Genomic DNA, 26641 nt, shown 5'->3' with positions numbered 1-26641 from the left:
TGTCTTCTGGCATATAGCACTGCAGAATGCTTACCACGCGTGCGATAGTCTCTGAGGGTAACATAAGCATCATGCACAGTTCAGAGAGAAAGCGCATTACCAGTGGCTCGGTAAAAATATGCAGAGTGGGAATTGAGACTATAAAAGTTATTTTCACTACTGCCATAATAATAAAAAAGCCAAGTTGAATACAAAACCCTGGTGGCTCACCACAGTTTGAGCTGACAGCCAAGATGAAGCTTTGTCAAGCAGACTGTGCTGTCACAACATGGTTACACCAGCAGGCTTCATCAACAGGTAAAGCTGCAAAAAACTATCGCCCTTTTTCTTCCCGTGTTCATCTACAGTGGGAACAAGGACAAGGCCTAAAAAAAAAACATCTGAGCAAGCAATACGACTTCCCCGAAAGTCTCCTTGGCTTGTAACTCAAGAGACAAACCACTGTGCCAGATGGAATCAAGGACTCTACCACACAGACCCACACCAAATACAGCAGAAAGCTTCTGGATTTGTTCCAGAGGCTTGTTATATGAAAACAATCACAAGTGCACAAGTCCAAGCTAACACCAATTTAAGCAGGGTTGCATGTGTCTGGAGAACAACAAGCACCCATTCCCACAGGCCAGCTGTGAGACAAGAAGAGGCAAGAGATGATTACGACGTGGGTGCCCACCTAGGGATGGGTGCGAACTCCAGCCCTTTCAAGCCGTTCTCGGCGCCTCAGCCGCGGTGGGTCAGTGACCAAAAGACCAGCCAGGTCACCTGGGTGCAGCAAGCTGTAGAGGATGAGGGCCCCCTGAATGGATAAGACGCGGTCCTGGTGTTTCATGTCGTCAAACAGGTCCCAGTACATAGAGTGCTCCCATATGTGCTTGGTAAAGCACACTTTGCTCTTGTACAGCTTTCCTGCAGAGGCAAGCAAAAGCGAGAATATCAGAACTGCGAAAAGCTGTGCACACAAATCATAGATGGAGACCAAAACATATATGCCTTTGTGTACAGCTATTCATCTCAGTCATTATACTACATGTGAGAAGTAAACTTCCACACACCTGACTGCACATGCACACAATTCAATATCAACTCCAATCTTTAACAAACTGCTTCCAGCTCAGTTAAAATGGGAATCCCCACAAGTGGGGCAGATATATATACAGGGAGCAATTACTCATTAATTTCTGGACTATAAGTGCCATCTATAGTTCATATGCATGTAGCACAGATAGCCTTTGTGTGCAGTGCTACAGATATGTGCTACTGTGCTCCACATGGCTGCCAGTGCACGAGTAGTGGCCACAGTGCTCTCCAGAACAGTTTTGTGGGACTGCCTACAATACATTTAAAAACAAAGAAGTGGGTAGTACTCTGCCACTCCAAGAACATCCCCAAGCCATTTCCGCCATACCCTTCTCTGACAGTATGGTATATATCTGCAGAGGCAATAAGGCAGTGCTGCACCAAACACACGATTTCACACAGCCACTGTGGTCTGCTTTGGCAAGGGAGTCAGCACACTCAGTACTGCCGGTTTTTTTCTTTCATCTTTCTGTAGCGATGGTTGCCTTCCATGCAAATTAAAAAAATAAAAACTAAACATTAACAAAACAAAAATAAAAAAGGACGCAGCACCATAGTATGATAGAAAAAGTGGATCATGTGCAACCAAAGTTGTGACGAAAATAGTCATACTGTTTTGGCCACATGAAAACATTCTCATCTGTGGGTCTGTGCCTTTCATCAGGTTGTCGCTATGCCTCCAAAGAAACAAAGCTGCAAAAGAAAGAGCTCAGGGGATGACGTACAGGGTTAACCCTCTCCTCAAGGCTACGAGACACTCGATCTGCAGGCACTACTAGTTCACCCAACAGTGCACCCTGGCCACAGTTGTGCATTGCAAATCACACAAAGTGCAAGCAACCACACAGTTGTCCAGAGTGCTCAAGTGGTGTGCTCCCAGTGATGTCTATTTTTGTCCTCTGGGTTTGAGACAGCTTGTTTCTGAGTATGTGCTGGGTATGATAACTTGTTTTGTGCCTGATTGGCTGCCACTTGCACTGTGTTCCAGTTGCTACCACAGGCCCCCTTTCAACAACAGGCAGAAATGCCGACGTGTCTTGCTGGCTCTAGTGCCAGGACTCTCGCACGCGAGCAGCAGAAAAAATAGTGTGCATAGCTCTCCCCTATGCTTTCTTGCTACTGCTCTCCACTATGCCTCTCCTCTGTTTTTATTTCTTTTTTTCTTGCCCATTCTACTTTTCATACTTCTCCTCACTGTCCTTTCCCTGTGAATTTCATTTCTGCTACCCACAGCTCCAGTGCTCAAGATATTAGACAGCAACTGCTATGACCAACAGCATCCTTTCTTTCCTTTTTGTATTTTTTTGTTTTCTCTGTGCATTGTGGTACAGTTGCCATTGTGCGTCGTTGCTTTTGCCTGTCACTAGAAACAGTGCCTCCAACAGCCAACAGGTGGCCGCTATGCTAGAGACAAGGAGCGCAGTGGAAGGCCATGCATTTGTCCAATCTGCTTATGGCCACCTGTAACAAGCTGCACCATGGAAGCTATGCACGGTACACCATCGTGGCAGTCATGATGTCTCGTGGAAGCCATCTGCTGCGAGCAAAAGAAATGGCACCCAGTAGGGCATGAAATGAAAAGTCAGCACATCCAGCACACACTCAGAAAGTCTCAAACCTGAAGCCCAAGGCAGGTGCCATTGACGCACATGGAGCGTGCCTCTCGAGCACCTCTAAACAGATGTACCAAGGTATATATATCAAGCAGTGTGGAAACTTTACATCAACAGTTATGCATAACTACATAGGATTTGCCCACATGCAATAGACTTGACACTGCTACACAAGTAGTATAAATTCTCCTGTGACAAATATCTTGGCATAATTACATTACCAACACATCATAAACAAGGCACTAAAATATTGAAGGAAAAGAAAAGGTATCACTAACATGAAATACATTTCAGACAACTATCATTTTATAAGCATGCAAGGCAGAAGTCTAACCTTTTTTTGTGTGCTGTAATGCAGGAGTGGAGCAGAAAGTAAAAGAAACTATGATACAATAATGTTAGAACAAAGGGTGGAACAAAAATATGCAAAATGATTAAAGCACCTTCACACATGCATCATTCGGAACACATTAGGTGCACAATGCAAGCCGGTTCGCTTACAGGCAGAACATCTCATTCACAAATAAGGCACTAATAAAGCTCGCAAATAACCACAGTATAGGTCTTTTCAACAAAACTCGACCATTATTTACTGCTTGACTGTTATCGCAATCCCCACTGTCACTGAAGTCCTCACAAAGTTTAACGAGCACGTGAATGTCAAATTAGAGCTCTCACTGACACATATTGTGAATGTTTCAAAAACATTTGCATGCAACAATGACTCATGTAAATAAGAGATTCACAAGAAAAGTGCAATACCACTGCTCCTTTGTCATGTCTCAATGGGTAAATTTATTCTAGGAATGCCGAAACGCTCTGTTCCCCGTAAAGCTGATGAAAAAAGGGTCATCTGGTGCCGCTATTGTGTCCCCAGCAGGCAAACTTTCAAGCAGCGCACGGTCCCAAAACAGGAACGGTGCCACCTACATCACTGCGTTTCTTCAGCATTTATTTTGTTGTTAGTTGTGACATAAAACTGGATACGTGTCAGTGATCGTACAGAACACGAATGTTGCAGGAATGCGTGCTGCGTAGGGATCATACGAGCAGCAACTCGGGTTTCATAGAAGGCCGAACAGTTGCACAACAACCGATACGAATCATGTAGCTGCACTGCGTCTTTACCCGGCTGGTCAGATAAGAACGTTTTACTGTAATGGGCAAATTTTAAATGAATTGAGTGAAAGCGAGCCAATTGCTAATGGGTGCAACAACGATGGCCACCGAAACACTGATTGCGTCACTGAACAGCTGGACACGAACGACAACACTGCACTTAATTACTTCAAAGGCCTTACCACAGATGCTACAGTTTATGCCGCCTACAGACTTGTTACACGTATCTTCTTTTAGCATTGTCACTATTCCTTGAAGGTTGAGGCTCCGGTCAACAACGGTTCCATCGCTCGAAAACTTGGAACGCTGCGAATCGTTTTTCAGACGTCTCGACCTCAGTTCTTGATCTTGCTGTAACGTTCCCGTCCTCATTTTGATTCTCCACAAGGTGACATGTGTCTTCGTGAATACGACAAAAGTAAAAACGACTGTCCCCAATCGTCCTCTTCACGTCGCTGCTGCGATACTCAAGAAGCCATACTAGCCATTCAGTTCGTCAAAATACAAACAGGTGCAACCAGCGAAGACGAAACCAACGCGTATTCAAGTGACGAACTGTACGTGACCATCCGCGCACCCCTAACAAGATTATTTGTTTTGGAGCAAACAATGCAAATAAAAGCTCATAAATTTCACAGTGAACGTCGTATGTAATAATAGGTGCAGAAAAACGTTAAACTGCATTACATTTTTGCAACACGGAAAAAAAACTTAGGAACTCTTTCCTTGTGCTACGCTGCAAGTCTAAAACCGAAACTGTTGTATCCGGCACTGTGTGGCACGTACGCTGCACACCAGCATCGCAAGCAATGCCCGTTTAAACGTAGAACAGTAAAGATATGATTTATATTATTCACAACAAATATAAGGATTTGAATTGTTTTAAAGCGGTTTGCGTACTTTTTTTTTTTTTTTACACCGCCTATTTCTCGCCTAAAGTCTAAAGACGCCTCACAATTTGGCGTGGTCTAGCAACCAAGGACAGTGGCGGTTTCAGTGCGCGCGTGGCGCTTTGAGGAGTAGCAGACATCTGTCAAGATCATCTGCGTGCTTGCCGCTTGTTACGTTTGCCAGTGTTTTGATCGTCTCTCTTTCATACGATGGCGGATTCCGCTTGTTTCAAAGAACTCGACAGGAAACTCAGGGAAGAGGAGCATTCAATGAGAGACCCAGGATTTACGCCACGCGAAAAAATTGCTCAGATGAGCTCCGAGGTTGTGGACTCGAACCCATACAGGTCGGTTTCGTTTTTATATTTGAGAAAGCTGCTCATCGACATTTCGCTGGGCGAACTTATTTGGCCATTACTGTCGCTACAACGGCTTTCTACAGGCGGAAGTAACAGCAGCGTGCCATTTTCCGCCTACCTTCTGGTACCCTGTGGAATTGGCATTCTTCATTGAATTAAGCAAAATCAGGCTACTATACTCTCCGTAATGTCGTGCTATTCATGAACGAGTTTTAGAAGTTACAGAATTGAATCACTGCGCATGTCAGACACTTCAGCGCATTTATAATGTCATGAAGTTTGACAGAAACCGGCTTTGGGAGCATGGTGTTGTTTTCTTGTGCCAGCTTAGGTTGTTATGCTCATGTGCTTCCATTTCTTAATAGCTCATCCGCGTATTACTTTGTATTTGTTGTAACTTGTTTTGTCCTTCACTTTCAGCCGTTTGATGGCCCTGAAGCGTATGGGTATCGTCGATAATTACGAGGCAAGTCACCGGCATCAACACTTTTGCCTTGCATAATAACTCAAATTCGACGTGCTTTTGTCTGCAGGCCATCAGGACTTTCACTGTAGCCGTCGTTGGCGTTGGTGGTGTAGGGAGTGTGGCCGCCGAAATGCTTACGAGGTGTGGAATCGGAAAGGTGAGCTTTATTGTACAATCCTTTTGGCATGACATATTTTTGCACTGTTTCTGCAGGCGTGCATTGGCATGAGCAGAATATTGCAAATGGTGGGAGCTCGAAGCCTTTGGTGGCGATTGGGGAAGGCCTCTTGTCCATTCACCAGGAAATTATGTTGTAGAAGTGGCAGAGCATTTTGAACTAGTGTTTTTTATTTCAGAGGTTATGCATAGCATTCCACATACAGAACAGTCACTTTAGAGAGTGATCACCAGCTTCTGACAAAGACTCAGGGAAAACCATGCCTTGCTGGATGGAAACTGCCTTCTTCAGAGCTTGTTTCTGTGCACCGCAATGCGTGCACACAAGCACACACATGCACTCAGACAGATGAAAGGGGAGGAATGAGGGAAATACCATTATCATGAGGGCACTCATTTTATAGGAGGGATTGAGGTGTCGAGCTCTGGAAGTGATCATCTCCACTTTTTAGCTGGTATGTTTTGCTGGCCTTTGGACTGGACATGGCTTGATGACGTGCTCCATGTGTTTTGATCTGTAACTGATCTCTCTGCAAAGGGCCTATATTATAGCCTTTATTGGCAGGGAAACTCAGCAGAAGCATGTAGGTTCACACAACAACATCTGGGACTTGAATAGGGGAGAGGCCTGAAGAGAGATGATTAAGAGAGCTGGCTATCAGGAAAGGCACAGTAATTGTCTCACTCTTGCTGGACACGTCAGATGTATTGTGATGGAAAAATAAAAAAAAAATGGCAGACATCTGAGCTGCACCATGAGGGAACTGATGAAGCAGGGAGTGAAAGATGGAAGACAGGAAGAGGCACCACAGTAGAAGGCCGTGGAATAATTTCAATCGCCTTACATTTTGTAACGTACACAGACTTTGTACAGGACATGGGAAAATTTTGCACTTCTCCTGCATCGAAACGTGACCGCCATGGCCAGGATTTATCCCATGTCATCTGGCTCAGCAGCCAAGGCAGAATTGAAGCAGGGAGTGAAAAATAGACAAAAGATACACCGTAGTGGAGAGCTGCTAATTATCTTGGCCACCTGAGGCTCTTTAACGTGCACTGACATTGCAGAGCAGAGATGCATCTTTTGCATTTTGCCACTATTGAAACGCAACTGCTTTAGCTGGAAATTCATCCAGTGTCTTTATGGTCGGCATGCGAACTCCGCAAAAGACGTAGGGCTGAATATCATTCCATGTCCTTGTCGTCAGCACCTGATTGCCGCAGAAGACGTTGTGATAGCAGTGGCGCCGCTTGGAGTGCACAAGCATAGCACAAAACCAACCAGAATCAATCGCATAGTGTTGGATTTGATATTGGGAAACGACCTGCGTATTGTTGACTGTCTAAATGTAGCAGCATAGTTCAATTATCGTGTGCCTTTTAAGTGCAGTGATAAATTTTGCATTGTCCTGGAGTGTGTTTTTGGGCAAAGTGCAGCAGAGCGTGCACTGTCTGAGCCATCACCATTATTCCTTTATAGGATACTGCGAAGAACTAGGAATTTTTTGTATCTTACGGTGCCTCTACCATGTGTGTGTGACATAATACTGAAGTACGCATTTGGAGATGGTGGGGGAGATCAGTGCCTGCATTAGCTCACACCAGCAGGGTGCCAGCATGGCTATTCAAGATAGCACTGAGAGCCAGGTTGCTACAGGCAATGATGCTGCCTGCAGCCTTGGCAGTGGACTTGTATATGCAAGCCATAGGAAAAAGGAGGAACCATTTAAGTTGAAGAAAATGGCAGAATCTTTTACATGTCATTTTTCTGCTGTTATGCATTGTCATACAGCATATTGTGTGTTTAGGAAAATGCACAACAGGAGCCCTTGTTTTTATCTATGTAAATGATTTAAATTATGGTACCAAATAATGCATCTAATTGCTTGCTGAGAGTTGTATTGTCTTCCTTCTTGTTGCCGACTCTGTTGAGATAGTAATGTTGCCGGGTGAAAAGCATTTTAGCTTGCTGTACAAGGTGATCATTGCATATAAACAACTAAAGGAACCGAAACAGCAACTTTTGCTACAAAACGACACATCATTTTAGTTCATACTTTATTTGGGGTGACACAGGACCTGCACCATGCACTTAAAAGTCTGGGTGTGCACCCTGCACCTCATTTCACATGAAATATTCACATAAAGCATATTGCTGACAGAGCTACTTAAACTTTATGGGATTTTGCACCTCTTGATGACCAGTTATGTGGCACTGTGCTTGAAATAGTTTTAGTAGCCCATGAAGATGAGCTGATGAGTCCTTCTTTTGGTTGTTGCAGCAGTGGAAACTGAGCAGAGGTATCAGAAATACTTGTGTGAGGCAAGGTAGTGCCATTGCATGCACATAACTGCAGTGTTGCACACACAATGTCGGATGTAATTTTAACAATGGTGCATCTATTTTGAAGAGTTAGTGAGATCTGAAAGCCTCAGCCCACTTCACTTTGGGACTCCCCTCGCTGTATTTACCACTGCTAGGTTGTTCTTCTGCTGCTTTTGCAAGCATATAACATGTAAATAGCTGCTTCTGACTCTAATATGAGATGAAAAACAAGTTTCGCCTCAGAGCTGTAACATAGCTAACTGCAAATGGATATGCTGACAGTTTTACACACAATAAAAAAAAATTGCTAACGTGAGACTACTGCTAGGAAGCTTCAGGTGGCAGGAAGGCATGCTTGATGTACGATTGGGTGGAGCTAATTGCTCCGTCACTGCCTGATGGTACTTCAGAAGTTACTTTTCTGAAAAATGTACCAATTGCTGCATCGTTTAGAGAGACAATATGCTGCTCCTGGCTGAGCTGCTGACTTGGGTGTTACGGAGTGGTGCCATTTGTTGGTTGGTTTTATTCAATGCCCTGTATTTGGATGCAGTATTTGCCTGTCTGCTACAAGATAAGTCTTTGTACATGTCACCTTCATTAATATCAGTCCAATAAACTAGAACCTAGTGGCGCCATAAGTCACTAGGAGGAGAAAGCTAGTGTCAGGAAGACCTCCGTAACCTTTGTCACCCTAGCAGCAAATGCCTCCACTGTTGCTTCCATTGTGAAATTGTGCTTATTTGGCCTGGCATTATGGGCACTTGGATTATTTTGTAATTCTTTTTCCCTTTTCCACATAGTGTGTCATCTCTATGAAAATGTATTTTTCCCATGTATACCGCCTACAATAATGCCCCCGACGGGCGTTGTGGGTATCAGAATAAATAAATAAATAAACAAACAAGTTAACAATGCAAGCAAGCATTGCACTCAAAATTATTTATTTATTTATTGTGCCCTCAGGGCCAAAGGCATTACAGAGGGGAGTGGGTTAATTGGGATAAACAACAATGAATAGAATACAGTGCAAATAAATATTACGAAATAAATTTCCTCCGGAATAAAACAAACAACAACATCCAGAGAACGTAAATAGTATAAAAACAATGTATACAATACAGTGGAAGCAGATATAACACACAATCAACTTTCTTCACAATAAACAATATTAGCTACAGCGTCGTGAAAGATTTTATTATCAGTAATGGCTGCAACATCGGGGGGAAGGCGGTTTCATTCCACAGATGTGCGGGGAAGATATGACTGAAAAGAAGATTTGGTGTGGCATGTTGGGATGCCAACCTTGTGGCGGTGATCGATGCGATGTGAAATGTATTGGGGGGTGACATGAAATAGTCGTGAAGCGCAACGTGATGATATAGCTTGTGAAATTGTGTTAGGCGACCAATTTTGCGTCGATATTGTAACGGTGGGAGTGAGACGTTAGATTTCATAGCTGCGATGATTGCCGTATGGTTGTAATTTGAAAGAATGAAGCAAACGGCATTATTTTGGACTAATTCCAAGGAAGGAATATACGAGGTTTTCATGTGTAGAGTTCCACATTGAATATGCTGCGTATTCTAGTTTAGGACGTATGAGTGTTTTATAGAATATAAGTTTAAGGGATGAGGGAGCGGCAGAGAAATTGTGACATAAGCATCCTAACATGCGGTTAGCGTTATTAATCACGTAGTCAATATGAATAGACCATGTTAAGTTTTGAGTGATATGAATTCCTAGGTACTTGTATGTTTTTACCCAATCAAGAGGAGTGCCATCAAGATAATATGAAGGAAGAGTGTTAGATGTCCGGGAAACACGCAAAGCTTTACATTTATTAGTGTTTAATTCCATATTCCATGTAGTGCACCAGTTTGACACCAAATTGAGGTCTGACTGGAGAGTGTCAGTATCGTTGACGTTATTTATTTCCCGAAATATGACACAATCGTCAGCAAGAACCTTCTAAGATGGCTCAGTTTATGTAGCAGCAATTTATGGCATACTTTATCAAAGGCTTTGGAATAGTCCAAAAAAATGCAGTAAGCGCAAGATGAGTTGTCAAGTATGTGGTATAGCTTATCAGTAAAGGCAAGTAATTGAGTTTCACAGGAATATGTTTGACGAAAACCATGTTGCCAGGCGTGAAAAATGAATTCTCATCGAGAAAGGTAACGACATTCTTGAAAATGATATGTTCTAATAATTTGCAGCATGTGCTGGTGAGCGAAATGGGACGAAAGTTTTGGGGGGAGTGCTTACCACCGGACTTGTGAAGTGAAACCACCTTCCCAATTTTCCAGTCGTTAGGAAGGCTTGCTGTGTCGAGTGACTGATTTAAAAGTTTGGTTAGTATAACTGAACTATAAGCACAAGTATTTTTAAGAATTTCGCTCCAATCGCATCAGAACCAGGTGAAGTATCATTTTTTAAAGATTCAATTAATTTGGCTACACCAGGTGGATCGACAGTTATAGGTGACATTGTCGGGAACCTGTGGTGCGGTATGAATGGAAGAATAACGCTTGAAATGGAGGAAAAGCTTTCAACAAATGTGTCATTCAGCACAGAAGCACAAAGGTCATTGGGGATAAATTTACCGGAGGCGTCTTGTAGTCTAATTAATGGGTCGTTCGCAGGGTGTATAAAGCGCCAAAACTTTTTAACACTCGTTTTAAAAATAGTTGGTAATGTGGCAGACAAAAAGTTATTCTTTGTAAGTTTAATCGCGTTGACGTAAGCGTCGGAAGCAGACTTGTACTTCGCCCATCGCGCATTAGATGGTGAAAGCTTCGCTTTTGTTAGATAATCGTCTGATGTGAGAGTTGTGCCATGGTGCTTGTGGATTAGAGGTGACGATGCGCTTTGGGATATACTTATCAGTTAGTTAGTGAACCTTCGTTTTGAAAGATATCCAGTTATCCTCGACAGAGTAGTAGTCTGAGTTTGCAATAAAGTAATCAACAAATGTGCCCAGTTCATTGTTAATAGCAGTAATGTTGGCGTGTAATCTAGAATGATTTTTTTATTTTATTCACTTTTGGACGTGGTATATTAATGCAAAAATTGAGCAGAATGTGATCGCTGATGCCTGGAAGATATGTTATGTCAGTAGCTAACTCTGGATTAGTTGCTAGAATTAGATCGAGAGTGTTCGAAGCATTATTTAGCATCCTAGTGGCTTTTGTAACTGAGTTAGCGAAAATGTGGTGCATAGTTCTAAGAACTCTTTAGCTTGATGCGAAGGGGGAGATGGAGACGGTGGCTAAGCAGTCCATAAAATAGTGGGGAAATTAAAGTCCCCAATTATAAAAAGCGGTGATGAAGGAAATAGTGCGCGAACAAGATTTATAGCGTCGTGAATTTCGTTAGTGAATGTAGGCGAATAAGGAGAACGGTAACAGATGCCAATAACCAATTTGAGATGACCTATCACTATTAACGCAAAAATTAGTTCTAGTTCACTGAAGACTTGGATACATGAAGATGGAATGTGTTTGGAAATGCCAAGTAGAGCACCACCGCCACGCTTGGCTGTTCTATCGCAACGATATACCGAATAGCAATGAGCGTTGTGGAAGATTTCGGCATCTGACACATGCGTTGGGAGCCAGGTTTCTGTTAGCGCTATAATGTCAGATGAACATGTGTCTATGGCAGAAGATAAAGAAGTATGCTTGTTAAGTAGGCTCCTGACGTTAGTATAAAGAACTGATATCGACGATGACAACTGTCCACTACCCCTCGCGATTCCCTACGGTGCAGCGGAAGATCCAGCTACGGAATCCAATGCAGACGATTCGCCACGTGCCACGATTTCTTCAACAGTGTCCGTGGTAGGGTTATACATGAAGCATTTTTTATTGATGTGCAGCTTGTTATATCATATCTTAAAGGAGAAAGGGCCAGCGTGATTATATCCGAATTCAAAAAGTTTTTTTTCGATCCCGGCGCGTAGCAGGTGAGAAATCTTCACTGATAGTGATGTTATCTGTTTTAAATTGGTTACGAAGGGTTAATATCTTGTCTTTCATTTTAGTGTCAAATAAAACTGAATGTCAAATGCCACCTGTGTTGGAAGTTTAAGCATAAGCGAGCACATGGTTTTCTTGCAAGAAGCATTTATGTGTGTGTGCTTGAGTGCTTGAGCTTCTGGTACATCTAGAGTTGTCTTAACTTGCATGGGGAAGATGTTCTATACGAGATTTTGCATAGTTAACTGCATATTTATCTTGCTGGCGCTTCCACATTTGCTGAATATTTTATCTGTTCACTGTTATTTTTCTTTGTGCAGCTTATTTTATTTGACTATGACAAAGTTGAGCTTGCCAACATGAACAGGCTGTTCTTCCAGCCACACCAAGCAGGTTTAAGCAAGGTGGAGGCAGCTGTCAAGACATTGCAGTATGTTCATTTTGCCTTTAAAAATCCAACTAGCACTGTGATGCTTGATTACTATACTAAAGCTTTTTGTCTTGAAATTTTATTTCAGGTTTATTAATCCAGATGTAGAATTTGACATTTACAACTACAACATTACAACTGTTGACAATTTCCAGCATTTCATAGACACTATCAGGTGAGGTACTGTCGTCTTGATTGTTTTGTACAATCGTGCTGCTCTCAGTCCTGGCCTCAGTGAACAAAATCTGCTGCTGGCATGGCTTGATGGTCCCGTTGTTGGCGGTGGTTGTGGCACCCATGCCAGCCAGTTTGCGCATGTGACACAACCGGTGCATGAAAAATTACACCCTTGTGTGGGAGTTTAGGAAGCAATGGGGTGGTAGCTTTGCCTTTAGCTGCAGTGCTACACAGGCAGTTTGTATTCTGATGCACATCAGAAATGCCTGCTCTCCTTTTCTAGAAAAGGTGGCTTTGCTAGGTGAAGCAGTGGTATGATATGCTTATTGTTGTATGACTGCACTGGAGGCTACTAATTGCATCGAGCAAATGATGTTTTTCTTCATTGCTTGTTTGTGTGTTAGCTCTGTCTAGTTCTTATCGTGAAATATTGCTGAATGCATTCCTACCTATTACATGGATAAAAAGAAAAAAACTGGCTCTCTCTTTGGCATGTCGCACAGGCATTCTAATTTCCCAGCTTTGTAGGGCCACCATGAGCTGCACCTGTAAATCAGACTCTGGGATGGGCATTAATGTACACAAGAGAAAATTCTGAGTATATGCAAGGGCATATACTGGGTGTTACACCTAACTTGAGCCAAGAATTTTAAAAAGGTGGCATACCGGAGCTGGGTGAGACCAGTGACATATTTTTTCCTGTCATGTGGCGCTCCTCGGAATATTTTTTTTTAAATTCTGCTTAATTAATTAATTAGCTAAGATTAATTGTGCAGGATTTCTAATATCCACTTTGAGATTGCATGTATTTCGTTACTTAACGAAATACAGAGGTAGAGGTGGTTATGAAGCAGTCGATGCAGTCTTTTGTAGCAGTGTATCTTCTATGTGGTCCTTTTTTCCAGCATTTAAAGGAAGCCCATGAAATAGGACAAAAATTGTGTGATTGCGCTCTTGCACTACAGTATTATAGTGTTATGCAATACATTCTGAATGAACAAAGTGCTCACCGTCTGGAAGTCAATGGCTGACGCTGCTGTTAGCGTAGTCTTGAAAGTATGTTAGCAGATTCTTCCACACATCCACATACATGCACATACACAGAGGCCTTTTTTTTTAATGCGAAAGCATTATATGTCCTATTAGCAGAAAAGCTGGCATCCGTCGTCATCCATGGCATGAAATTCAGATGATGTCAAAACGCCTATGCACGAGGTCACAACACATGTAAGCGAACATGTGTAATCATGAATAACGAAACTTAACTTATGAGAGTCATGACTCGTGACTCGTAGTCATTCTGTGATGTAGCATGACACATTACTTTACAAGTAAGGTAATGTAAGGTGTATAGAGTTTGTAAAAAGTATTCATAGTCATGACTTATAGTCATTCTGCAACTTATAATGACTTAGCACTTTAATGCTTTCGCATTTGCACACGTAAGCACTCTTAAGTGTCTGCCAAATTTTATTCTGTTTTGATATGTTTGTGATGGCAGTTTCAAAAGCCAGCAGGTGTAGGTCGCCCGCCACAATGGCTCTGTAGCTTTGGTGGTTGGCTCCTGATCCCAAGGTAGCGGGTTTGATTCCGACCATGGGGGTTGTATTTCGATGGAAGTGAAATACAAAAGGCCCCCGTGTGCTGTGCTATGTCAGCTCACAACAGAAAGCCTCAGGTAGTCCAAATTAATCTGGAGACCTCCAGTATCACATCCCTCATAGCCCATGTGTCGCTTCGGGGCGTTAAACTTCACGATTTATAATTTTAGCCGGCATAGAGCAAGTACCCTGCCCGGTGTCATTGCTCTTCCTGTCTTTCATCTCCTAATATTACTGTTATGCACCAAGCAATTGCTGTGATATCTGCTTCTTATCTTTCTTATTTTTGAGATCTACTTAAATAATATTTTATTCTATTTAGGCTATGTCAAACATCAGAATCCTAAGGGTTGGGACTTATAAATGCTCTGCATTTGAAAGCAAAGAAACTTGAGCAGTCTTTCTTTTGTGCATTACATGGGTGCGCAGTTGTAGCAGATGCTTATTCCTGTCCTACAGCGGAATCTTCTTTGTCTCTTGCTTCATGAACAGGGCTCCACATACTTTTAGATATAATTCAAATTAGTTAACTGTTTATTTCGGTGCATTTTGCCAGGGGCTAATATTGTGCAAGGAGCCACAACTAAATTGATGGATTTTCGTATACATTTATTGACAGTAAAATTCTTGCTGTTAAATGGATCGCAATCCCTTACATTAAGACTTTTCTTTTTTTGCTATGCTCTACCCAAATGAAGAGCTTTTATACTCTGGTCATTATCGGATTTCATGTGGAATGCTGTTGCAGGATTCCATTTAGAAGTGCCTTGTGGCTTGCTACACACCTTTTAAATTGCTGCAAGTTCCAGAAAGGGATTCTTAGTGTTAGTGCGATTGTGAAGAAGCTTCCACTTTTAAGAAAGAACAGGTTGATTTGATTGGTTTGGTTTATGGGGGTTTAACGTCCCAAAGCGACTCAGGCTATGAGAGACGCCGTAGTGAAGGGCTCCGGAAATTTCGACCACCTGGGGTTCTTTAACGTGCACAGACATCGCACAGTACACGGGCCTCTAGAATTTCGCCTCCATCGAAATTCGACCGCCGCGGCCAGGATCGAACCTGCGTCTTTCTGGCCGGCAGCCGAGCGCCGTAACCACTCAGCCACCGCGGCGGCTGAAAGAACAGGTTGGGAAAAAGGTTCAAGTTGCAAATTGTGCTGTTTCTTTAGTGCTATTTTATGATAACCCCTGCTAATTTCTGTTCATTTAGGACTGGCAGCCTGCAGGGTGGCCCAGTAGATCTTGTTCTGAGCTGTGTGGACAACTTTGAAGCACGTATGGCAATTAACACAGTATGTATTTAATTTGAACTGTAGACAACCTTGAACTCTGCAAAATTTCACTTGTGTACAGATAGCTATGGTATGCACCCTGCATGACTAGATTGACCTTGTCTGTTCACTCTGCATGTTGCTGGATGAGCTGCTTGGAAATAACATAAGTGGTACTTCAGTAGAAAGAAGGCGGAAAGATGGAACACTTGACAACGCAACACAAAACAAAATGAACAAGGCTTGTGGGGCGGGGCCTCAGTTTTACTAGCCGTTTTCCACAAGAGAGCACGTCTTTGTCTGGGCCTAGACGAAGACAAGTCTTCTTGTCAAAATGTTGGCTACTGGACTGAGGCTCCCCTCCTTTTTTTGTTCACTTTGTTTTATATATGGTACCTGGCACACAAATATGGGTTTTGCTTTTTTGACATACAAGCCTTTCCTGTGCATGTGCAAAGCGTTTTTGTGCCATCTACTTTCAGTGTTCATGGCTCAACCAATAGAAGTAGCTACACTAACTTGCGGTTCACTGGGTTCACCTAGAATATATTTTGTTCTATAGACAGTAAAAACTGCCTTCATGCATTTTTTCTTTTCTTTCTTGCTGTCAAGGCCTGCAACGAGCTCAACCAGGTGTGGATTGAATCTGGTGTCAGTGAAAATGCAGTCTCTGGCCACATACAGCTTGTAGTTCCAGGTGAAACAGCTTGCTTTGCAGTAAGTAGTCAGCTTGATAACGGTGACTCATTCCAGGCTCTCATTCTGTGTCAATAGAGCCAAATTGGACATATTGGAAAAACTCATGTTGTTTTGCCTTGATGGGCTTTGTAACAAGGACAAGGAGGACGTAATTCTGGCAGCGTAATTGCATAGCAAGCAGTGCAAGTGTGAGTGTAACCATTGAGGGTGTTGCTCAAAAGAATGTTGTTACGTCTTTAATGTTGAATGAGTGAGGTAGGGAACAATCAGCTAGACTGAAGTGAGCTAGGTGCTCCCAGACGGCAGGACAGGCACGCGCTCGTGCTGGTTTTTCGTTCTTTCCTAGGTTTTTGTTTCGTCGTCCTTTACAGCTGTAGCAGCATATTTCGCTTTTATCAAGGGAGGCGAACATAGGGTAGAGGCAGTGAAGATAACATAGAAGAATAATTGCCTGGTGTGCTATTGAAACAGAAGGTAGGGCAGCTAGGTAGGACATCAGCAAGTAGTGCCAGGAGACAAAATGACATAATTAAGAAGCTTATGGCATGAAATTCGTTGGTCCCAAAGATGAGGTAGAATTAGTAGAATTGTCACTTGCAAGTGGAAGGGAAATGGTATTTAGAAGATTGGGGAAGCACTGAGCCACAGAGGATATTGGATAGAAACCAGGTAAAAATTGGGCATTGGTGGACAAAAGGATGGACAAAAATGACAATTTCGTCAGGAGTTTGAATTTGGTAGTGAAAGGGACTGTAAATTATGGCACTCCTGAGCATTGCACTTTTTTGATGCAAATAGTTGGGGTTCTCATGTACAGGGTGTTTTTTCTAAGACTTTCCTCAAGTTTTAAAAGTAGGCTTGAGTTAGAAGAATGCTTTTTTTGCCTAGCATTTTCAGCTGTATAGTACATCAGAATACAGCTAAGACTTTTTAACTAGTAGGCTGCTTAACTTATATAGATCAATTTTTAACCGTTACTATTAAGAGCCACAATTATTGAGAGGCTTGTAGCTCACCATAAGTAATATCCATATCAGTTTTTAGAATTTTGAAAACACAATTACCCTCGGCACTGTGGTCCAACAAATTTTGGTTACATTGTGCCAAAATACATGTGCTTTCGAGAAGCTTGCTGGCAAAGTTAGCTCTCCAGTGTACATAACTCGTTGAAATAGCCAAAATTTGTTAGGCCATAGTGCCGAGGGTAACAGTGTTCTCGAAATTCTAAAAACTGATATGGATATTGCTTACTGTGGGCTACATGCCTCTCAATAATTAAGGAGCCTAACAGTAAAAGTTAAAAAGTTAGCTATTCAGTGTTAGTTAACCAGCCTGCTAGTTAGCACGTCTTAGTTCTATTCTGATGTCCTACACCGCTGACAATGCTATGCCGAAAAAAGTGGTTTGTAACTCAAAAAGCCTATTTTTAAAAATTGTGGAAAGCTTTGGGTGAAACACTCTGTATATCTCCCCATTTGTTCAGTGTGGAAATCTACTAAATAAGCCAAGGAACTTGCTTGAATAATTGAATTTGTATTTAACATCACACTGGTTGAACTTAAGACGTCAACCATAACATAATTATTTATTTAATGAAACTGCATACTATGGTTCGGATGGTATCATGTGGCAACACCAGTGGAGGTTTCTTTTTCTGTTGCTATGCCTTCTGTTCTTTTCATTTTGTTATTCATGCACCAATCTGAGAAAACAGTTTCAAGGTGCAAAATGCCTTGCTTTAGCACATTCTGAGTCATATCTTTTATATTTGAAGAGGCACTGCCGATCAGCTTGCTTGTTGGAAAGGTGTCACTACTTAGTGTTTGAGTTATTTTCTGTTTTAACAGGTCTGTTTTTGCTGAACTTCTGCATTTTTCATATCCTTTAAAAATAAGCGGTAGTTTATTCATCTAGATTCATTTCATGTTGTGGTTTACTGTTTCTTTGAGGTAGCAAGCAGGTGGCAACCGTGCTCAGACACCATGCCTCATAATTTTAAGTTTACTAGAGACACGAAAAAATGCTGAGACATGATATGTGGAAAATTGTAGACCAATTATCTCAATGCTTATTACCTATGAGGCATTTACTTGGGCAACTACAGAGTAAGAGCAGCGGTACAGTAAACTTCCATCAAACAGTTAAGTGAGAGAGAGGGAAGGGGCAAGAACCTATTTGGAGAACTTTTTTCCGGCAACACAACTTAGGTTGTCTTCAGAATGGACAGGCTGCTTTTCAGAAAGGGTTCTTGACCGCAGTCCACATTCATGCCATACGTCATATCATAAAAGAGAACCTCATTTAACCTCTGTATACGTTCTGGGGAAAGAGAGATGACTGACTCTCATGACTTTCTTTTTTCTTTTCTTTGCAGTGTGCACCTCCATTAGTTGTTGCTTCTAACATAGATGAAAAGACGCTGAAACGAGAAGGAGTTTGTGCTGCCAGCTTGCCCACTACAATGGGAATCGTTGCAGGATTTCTTGTGCAAAACACCCTCAAGTGAGTATGGCATGGACCCTTTGCAAAACTCAGGAAGTCAGCTTTTCTGCAGAAAGAAAACCCCTTGGCCATGGCATCACGACTGGTTTTAGGGGCAGGAATAGGGTGTAGCGCTGGAGACATCAGTAATCCGAGGAATTCCACGCACCTGTCCTGCTCGCTTCTATCATGTATTGCTGTTGCAATAAAGAGATCAAGTGCTGCTCCGCCTAGCCAATGCTTTGCAGATGCAATGCACTTGCCCTGTGTTGCAGTCGCACAGGAAGGGTAAACCGCAGCTGTGCCAAGTTGCTGCTTGCCGGTTGCGTGCACAACAGAATGCTTGGAAGAGAAGTCTTCAGCGCAGCAACCAACATTTTCCCCCTAGGACAGGCTGTGCTGCCATGGTAAAGGGGTTTTTGCTATGCAGAAAAGCTCACTTTCGTATAGTTTTGCAAAAGGTCTGTACGACTAACTCTGTCTATCCTTTACATCTTTTGTTGCTTACATTTAGTAGCTTAAGATGACATAGATTGTAGGGTCAAAAAAATTGAAATGATAAGTGCTACTTTATATGTACAGATCTTTGATTTTGAAATTTTAGGGATAAAATTTTGGTATTATTGGCTCAATCAGTGAAAAAGCATGTTTTTCTGAAAATTGCTAAAATGTGAGCTTTTCTTGTTATTTTCAGAACAAGTGTATACAGGAAGTGTGTTAATTTTTTGCATCACATAAAAAACTTAATTTCTACATATAGGTCAAACAGCTGTTTGTAATTGTATCACTTTGCGACTTGCATAATGCATTTTTTCACAATTTTTGTTCTCCTGTGATTAACATTACCATCAGGATTCATGCTGTTTTAATCTCTGCGACAGATTTGTTATGCAATTGCATGTTACCATTAAATGGGAGAACACTTTCAACATGGCAGCTGCAATTTTGAATGCAAGGAAGTGCTAGAGTAGTGGTTGCTAGCATTCAGTTGTGCACAGTACCATTGCACTAAGAAAAAAAAAAATCACGCCTTTATATGTTTCCTGAGGCTTGCTTTTTCATTTTTTCATTTTGCGAAAGCACTAAAACGGCACGGACAAAGAAGGAACAGACATGGACGAGCGCTACTTCCAACTGTTTATTTCATGAAACCGCAGTGATCAAAGGCTACTATGACACGGCAGAAGACTGTACATGTGTGATAAAAAAGTGTAGCTGCCGATATTGACAGAAACCAGAAAACATGCGCAAAATTACGTACATACACTGAGGAATGCGAGGTTTTTTTTTTTTTTTTGGCAATGAAATGGAAGGAGCGCTGACGCAAGTGCTTCGATAATCTCTCGGGTAAGTTGATCACGATTACATCCGATAATATGACACTGATTTAACAATGGAGCACAGTTCCGGCACTTACTGCAGTGAATGGCTAGGTTGCTTCTAGACGAATTTCTGACATTATTGTTGTGCTGGCATAGCCGGTTGTTGAGACAACAGCCTGTTTGTCCAACATACTTCATCCGGAAGCAACCTAGCCATTCACTGCAGTAAGTGCCGGAACTGTGCTCCATTGTTGAGTGTCATCTTACCGAACGTGGTCATGATCAACTTACCCGAAAGGTTATCGAAGCACAGAAAATAGCATTACTGAGAAGCACTTGTGTCAGCACTCCTTCCATTTTATTGTAAAAAAAAAACTCGCATTCCTCAGTGTGTGAACGTAATTTTGCACATTTTTTCTGGTTTCTGTCAATCTCAGCAGCTACACATTTTTATCACACACGTACAGTCTTCTGCCGTGTCATAGTAGCCTTTGACCACTGTATAAAGCACTTGTGGTTTCATGAAATAAACAGTTGGAAGTAGCACTTGTCTATGTCTGTTCCTTCTTTGTCCGTGTTGTTTTAGCGCTTTCGAAAAATGACAAACGTGCACCAACTAGCCTGATCCGCCACTCTTGCTTTTGAAAGGCCTGCAACTGTCATAGAGGTTAAAAATTGTTACATATGTGAAAAAATATCTCCAGGAAACCTTTCTCAAATGGATTTGGGATAACTGCTGCTCGGCTGTTTGCGCTAACAAGCTCAGTTGCGTACATTTTCATGAAGGTGGCTTGGCTTGTAAGAGACCCAGATAGCATCATCATGTGAGTCATGACACGGATGGCAGTGGCTGGTGCCACAGCTGCATCATCAACGCAGTCGCGTAGTCGTAGCTCAGGTGATCATCCTTGTTGGCCATGTTTTTGTTGCGATAGCTACATTACGGTAGCATTTCAAGCCTTCAGCATGGTGCCACCGTGGCGGTGGCGGCGCTGTCACCCCGTGGCTGCACTGTCACGTGGTTGGTCACGTGGTGCGGAACAACTGCCAGCGGCACTTTGCAATTCAACTGAGCAAGTTCTACTCGGCCAGCTGTAGCTATCGCGTCACTCCAGGTTTAACCAGAGCTAAACCACCGCCATTTTTTTTCGCTACCCTGCACTGCACGGAACTCCTTTTATTATTAAATGCTCGGTTCACATAGTGAAAGTTGTGTTGTAAAATAAAGGCAGATAGAAGTCTCAAATTTTTAATATTGCACAGTCACTGCATGTACAGTTTCAGTGCTTTATTTATATCAAAACATTTCATGGAGAACCTATGTTTTTGCAACTTTTATTTAGTGAGGGTTTACTGCGAACATTTGCTATGTGGATTTATAGTTTGATTTATCATTTTGGTTTCATTTCTGCATTGTCCTACCAAGTCTTCAAGAAAAAACTGCATGCAACATAAACTTGCATGTAATAGAAACTTGTAATAAGGGAGTAATTATTCATTGCCATCCACCCAAGCGCAGCCTTGCAGCTTCAAAAGAAAGCTATACAGCTTTCTCAGAAACATCGCAGTTAAAGAAAAATTCATCCTGGTCTGGGGTTCGAACATGGGACCACTGCTACACCGGAGCAGTTGCTCCGCAGTCCACCTTGGGGGATTCCCCTAAACATTTGACCAGTGGAAACTTGTGAACGCTTTTCATTGCTGATATATCCAGGTTTAACTATCTAAAAAATAAATGACTGTTTCTGAAAAACCTACGATGTATATTTCATAGCTGAACATTTTGGGAATATATCCTAGAAAATAAATTATATGGACAAGAACTTTTTGCATCAAGAACAAGAAACTGTGATACAGAGGGGTTCCTTTATTCTGCCAGGCAGAGATGTAAACCGTGCATCCTAGATAGAGAACGTGTTCTCTCCACATGATTTTTGTTCCACGTGGTAAGAAAGCTTCTCAATTCTCCAGAAAGCAGCAGATTGCACATTCACAGCACGAAAATGTTTTCTAGCTTATGGTTTTTCTTGGTAGCATATTTTGCTGGTGTATTTCTCTCTATCCTGTTCTAGTCGATAAGGCGGAAGTTCATCTTCATTGTCACATCCAAGCAGCTGCTCGGCCAGCTGCTGTTCTTCATAACAAGTGCTATTGGCAAGCTCAGTCATGATGCAATGCTATTGTGGCATCAGCGAGGTAGCTGATATCTACACTGAGATGACTTCTAGAAGAAAACAACTTCTTTTCACTTTTAGTGGCAATGAATATTAGTGACACTTGTTAAAACTCTGCAAATGGCCAGTACTACATTTACGGTGGTGCAAGCCTGTTAGGAAAGCACATAAAAATTAGGAAACTGCTTGGAGTCAGAAATAGTAAACAGCTATTGATTAGGAGTATTTGAAGATTCAGTAATGTCGAATATTCGGTTGAATAGTAAACTGTTCGATATTCAATTCGATCCGAATGTTTGGTATTCGTGATCTCGAAGTATTCGTCTCGAGCAAATAACATTTCGGGAACGCTTGCTTCGTGTGGTTTCGGTTCAATGTATTTTGTCTGGGATTACCCGTGGTGCACATGTGCCAGAACTGGCACAGCGGTGTGCATTAATTGAAGGAAGCATAGCTACTTTGACTTCTACAGGATGAGTCTTAGCTGCCGCTCTTCTTCGCATGAAATTCGATAATCAAGCGCGACGATGTGATCATGGAGGGGAGCTAGCACGAGACTTATAGAGGTGGGTGTCCTTTTCCAACGCCTGACGAAGGGTTATGCTGGGTACCCAGTGTATATGCTTAACAGGTGTCCATGCAGTTGCCACTGGAACACAACAGCTGTGCAACGACGTAGTTGCAATTATGAACAGTCGGAGGTTCCACAAATAGGTATCACACCTCACAAATATATCAGCGCTGCATGTAGGATGACTTCCGTAATTGCCGATAGCCATTTTTACGTGAAAGCGCAAAGGCCCCGTGTCGCTGAAAAGCCAGTGTGCTTCGTTGCTGTCGGCGTGATGAAAAGTTAGGACTAGTCGATTACAAGAGGCTCCCATAGAAGGCAGCAGCCACACCAGCGGCGGATTGGAAACCCCTGACCCTTAGGCCCTCGGGTTGCAAATCAGACACACTACTGCTACGCCACGCAGACGCGTTCATACGGCTTGGTTGAAGCGGGGGTTTATATGTATGTCATGGGGTCTTTCACATAATGACTGTGAAAGAGGAAACAGTGTCCGTGTCTGTGTGGGCAAGGGGAACCGCTGTCGTGTCATACCCTTAAAGGCAGAGCTTAAGTGTTCCCCAATTTTTTGCAGAAAGTCAACATTGCCAGCTTCAATGAGTTTGACAAAGTTGCATTGTGCTCTGTTTTTTTTTTCATGGAACGTCCTTGTGTGTTAGATTAACACATGATTTCGGAAGTGCTTATAATGCCAACTTTCTTTTGTGTGCCAGAGGTATTCAAAATATATTCGCTTCGAAATTATTCAAAGAAAATTACTACTCACTGCAAATTTGCTTCGAACCAAAAAACCACAGTTGTCACGCTCCTACTATTGATGTTCCAGGTTTACTGCACACACTGTTGCCATTGGAACTGATATTTGACTATCCATTGTTGCCTTGTAGTTGAAAACTGAATCATTTATATCAGAAAAAGAAAGGTAGTGAAAATGCTAACATTGCGAGTGGCATGTTTTTTTTTTTAAGGAGCCTATTGATGCAATTATGTGATGGTGTAAATATCAGTGCAAATGTATGTGATATAAATACTGTGGCCACTGGGCTCACCTGCATAGTTAAGGTTGACATCAAGCTTTTGCTGTTGAAACACAATCTGTATTGGAGGAAACCTCTTGAAAATGACCAGTATTGTATTTCAGTATCTCAAATATAACACATACAGATAATAAAATTGCAGAAGTAAATAATTCACAATGTTTCGAAGTATCAGATGTTGTCTTCCAGCTCTCTTTTGGCACTCTTGATTTAATTTCTGATATGCCGTCAGAGCGAACGGTGCAGAGTATATTATTTTTTTTTTTACAGTGGTGTGTGATGGCGCTACACTTGCATTTCAGTAAATTTGGATCCACTTAAAAAAATATATAATTTTCTGTGCAAAAATAAAACCAAAACCGATTCTGAAAGCTCATTTGCTGGGCTAACTAGTACTGGTAACTATGTGGCTTTTAAATGCGCCTTGAACATGAAGAAATGAGGGATTGAAACCATAGATTATCGGTGATTAATTTCTGTGGGTATGATAAGGAAGGAGTGAACTTCAGTGCAGAGCCTGCTCACAAAGATTAGTAGACAGGTAATAAAAGGCACTAGCAGTCTAGGATTTCACAGTTTCTGGCCTCATTGCGTGAGCTGATTGGTTAGCAGTGGATTTTTGCTATGTATAGGCCAAGTTCTTCAGGTGTCTTTTATGTAAACATTTCTTCTTAGTTTGCATCTGAACACATTGATTATGCTGCAGCATAATAGTACAGTTTTTGTTCATCGTGGGAAGAGTCAAACGTCGTTACAAAGAACATGGATATTACGAATTATTGGCTATATCGAACTTTTTCTAAATATCTGCAACAAACAAGTGCATTTCTTACTCTATACAGTATTGTGCATCTTTATCATGAAGACTTCAAAAAATTTTCTTGCCTCAACTGCTGGCTCATTTGCGGTAAAACTGAGCACAGATCTTGCGTATTGTAACTTTTGTCTCGTAGCAAGTTTTACAATGATACTTACTTGATTCAGCCATGAATGGTCTAACTTTGTAATCATCTGCGCCGAGATCGACGAACTGAAAGCCGCCAGCTTTGGATTGCCACGAAGGGTGGCAGTTGCGCCATCAAAGGACCTTCACAGCTTGCAATGCTGACCTTGGCGCCACTTACACCCTTTGGCGAAAACCCAGAGTTGGTGGATTTCAGTGCTTCGATTTCGACCCATACGATTACGAGCATCATGTGTGGCTGAGCCATGCTAGTACTGTTGACAGACTTACTACGAGACAAAAGTCACTACAATACCCAAGTTGTATGCGCACTTTCAGCGTAAACGAGCCAGCGGTTGAGGCAAGAAAATTTTTAAAAGCCGTCACGATAAAGGTGCACAATGCTGTGCATTGAACGCGGTTTTCCATAAAACGGATATGTCGAACTGCCGAGCGCCAAGCTGTGCCCGTTTGGATGGCAGGCGGCATGCTTTGATGCACTACATGGGTGCTTTGCCGCACTAAGGAGGGGGTTCGGGCCACGGTTCATGCTTTATTTCGCTTTGCCAATAGCGCCACAGAAATAGCAGCGAGGAAAGCTGGTAGCCAGGCAGACGGCACCTGTTTGCACTTCTCGCACCCATCGACAGTGCCCCATAACCAGTGACACGGTCAGTTGTAGCTTTCCAACAGCCATTCTCTGCTCACGTCGACTATCATGGAGGGCAGGCAGTGAAAAGGGCGATAGCGTTGTTCCTGGCGTTTGATCTGCCGCCACTGCCGTGTGCTGCGGTGCTGTGAGGCGAAGCCAACTTGACTAGCGTTTTCCACCCGGTTTTTTGCGGCCTCCACAATCGCAGCGAGTGGCTTCAAAATAGTGCTAAAGCTATGGAAGAGGTCTCTCCCAGTTGCCATTCTTTCGCTGACTGAATTTTGCTTCGTCATCGCTAGTTTTTGGCGACATTTTATATTACAAATTTCAGCTATATTTAACTATTTTACTATTTTTTACCAGTTCGCTATAACGAGGTTTCACTGTATTAAGTTTTATAGTACAATTCCTAAGGCCTCTCCCATTAGTCTGCAATTAACCCTGTTCTGCGTCGCCTGCGGCCACGCTACCCTGCAAGCACCCTAATCTCGTCTTTCCTGGCTCTTTGCCTCCTCCTGCTGCATTTACTTCCATTGGAATCCACTCTGTTACCTTAAAGGGCCACAGAAATGGGAGTTTGAACTTGGCTTTTAAATGCTTGCACTATGTAGAGTACAGGCCACCGACCGTCCATGCCGCATACGAGACCTCAAAAGCGAGCGGGAAATTTACAATACATTTTTAAAAATTCCCGCTTTCGCACCATGCGGCGACGCGCGGTGCTGGGCTTTCGCGCAAAAACCTGGCATACGACGTCACGTCGTACAAATGACGTCAGCAGCCAATGATAAATTGGTTCACAGCTCCAAATTCTTTCAGACGTCACGCGTCACCGCGGCCGCGCGCGCCGCAGCTGGCGGAGGTAGGGGAGGGGCCGAGTGAGTGGGGCTGGCGGATGAGCGCCTGCGTTTTGGCGTGCGAGAGGAGAGGGAAAGGCGCAAAGATGCGGAAGTTCAACTTTTGTATGCATATAACTCAGCTTCCACAAAACGCATTAAAATAATTCTCGCTGGGGATAATTATGAACTGTCATCTTTTAACATCCCAGACATATTGCACCTTTATTGAGACCCCCTTTCTGGATCCCTTTAACTGAAAAAAATGCATTTTTTGGCTGTGGAAAAGACTCGGCTAGCATATGACAATAGCATAAGTTGCACATAAAGTTGAGTTTATTTGACAATTTTCGCCATTTGGAATTTACTGTAATTGTACACTTTAGCTCTATTTTTACCTGAACCAAAAACATTGTCTCATAATATGCATTGCAAATTTAT

At 42.4% G+C, this 26641-nt stretch overlaps 2 protein-coding genes across 2 annotated transcripts in view; one reads left to right on the top strand and one right to left on the bottom strand.

The window, feature by feature from the left end:
• Positions 1 to 531: 531 nt before the first annotated feature.
• Positions 532 to 4315, bottom strand: LOC144113636 (uncharacterized). Its single transcript, XM_077646818.1, has 2 exons — positions 3992 to 4315; positions 532 to 906 (listed from the first exon to the last, which is right to left on the bottom strand). Exons 1-2 carry the CDS (start codon positions 4179 to 4181, stop codon positions 674 to 676), a joined length of 423 nt encoding a protein of 140 aa, XP_077502944.1. The 5' UTR covers positions 4182 to 4315; the 3' UTR covers positions 532 to 673.
• Positions 4316 to 4784: 469 nt separating this feature from the next.
• Uba5 (Ubiquitin-like activating enzyme 5) overlaps positions 4785 to 26641 on the top strand; it is a 29670-nt gene continuing 7813 nt past the window's right edge. Inside the window, exons 1-8 of the mRNA XM_077646814.1 lie at positions 4785 to 5046; positions 5479 to 5524; positions 5592 to 5681; positions 12328 to 12437; positions 12526 to 12612; positions 15425 to 15506; positions 16098 to 16202; positions 18559 to 18686. Coding sequence (XP_077502940.1) covers positions 4910 to 5046; positions 5479 to 5524; positions 5592 to 5681; positions 12328 to 12437; positions 12526 to 12612; positions 15425 to 15506; positions 16098 to 16202; positions 18559 to 18686 — 785 coding nt within the window. The 5' untranslated portion in view covers positions 4785 to 4909. The remainder of the gene's footprint in view (positions 5047 to 5478; positions 5525 to 5591; positions 5682 to 12327; positions 12438 to 12525; positions 12613 to 15424; positions 15507 to 16097; positions 16203 to 18558; positions 18687 to 26641) is intronic.

Source organism: Amblyomma americanum, chromosome 1 (assembly GCF_052857255.1).
Source record: "Amblyomma americanum isolate KBUSLIRL-KWMA chromosome 1, ASM5285725v1, whole genome shotgun sequence".
NCBI classification, from domain to species: Eukaryota; Metazoa; Arthropoda; class Arachnida; order Ixodida; family Ixodidae; genus Amblyomma; species Amblyomma americanum.
This window is presented reverse-complemented; position numbering and strand designations above follow the sequence as displayed.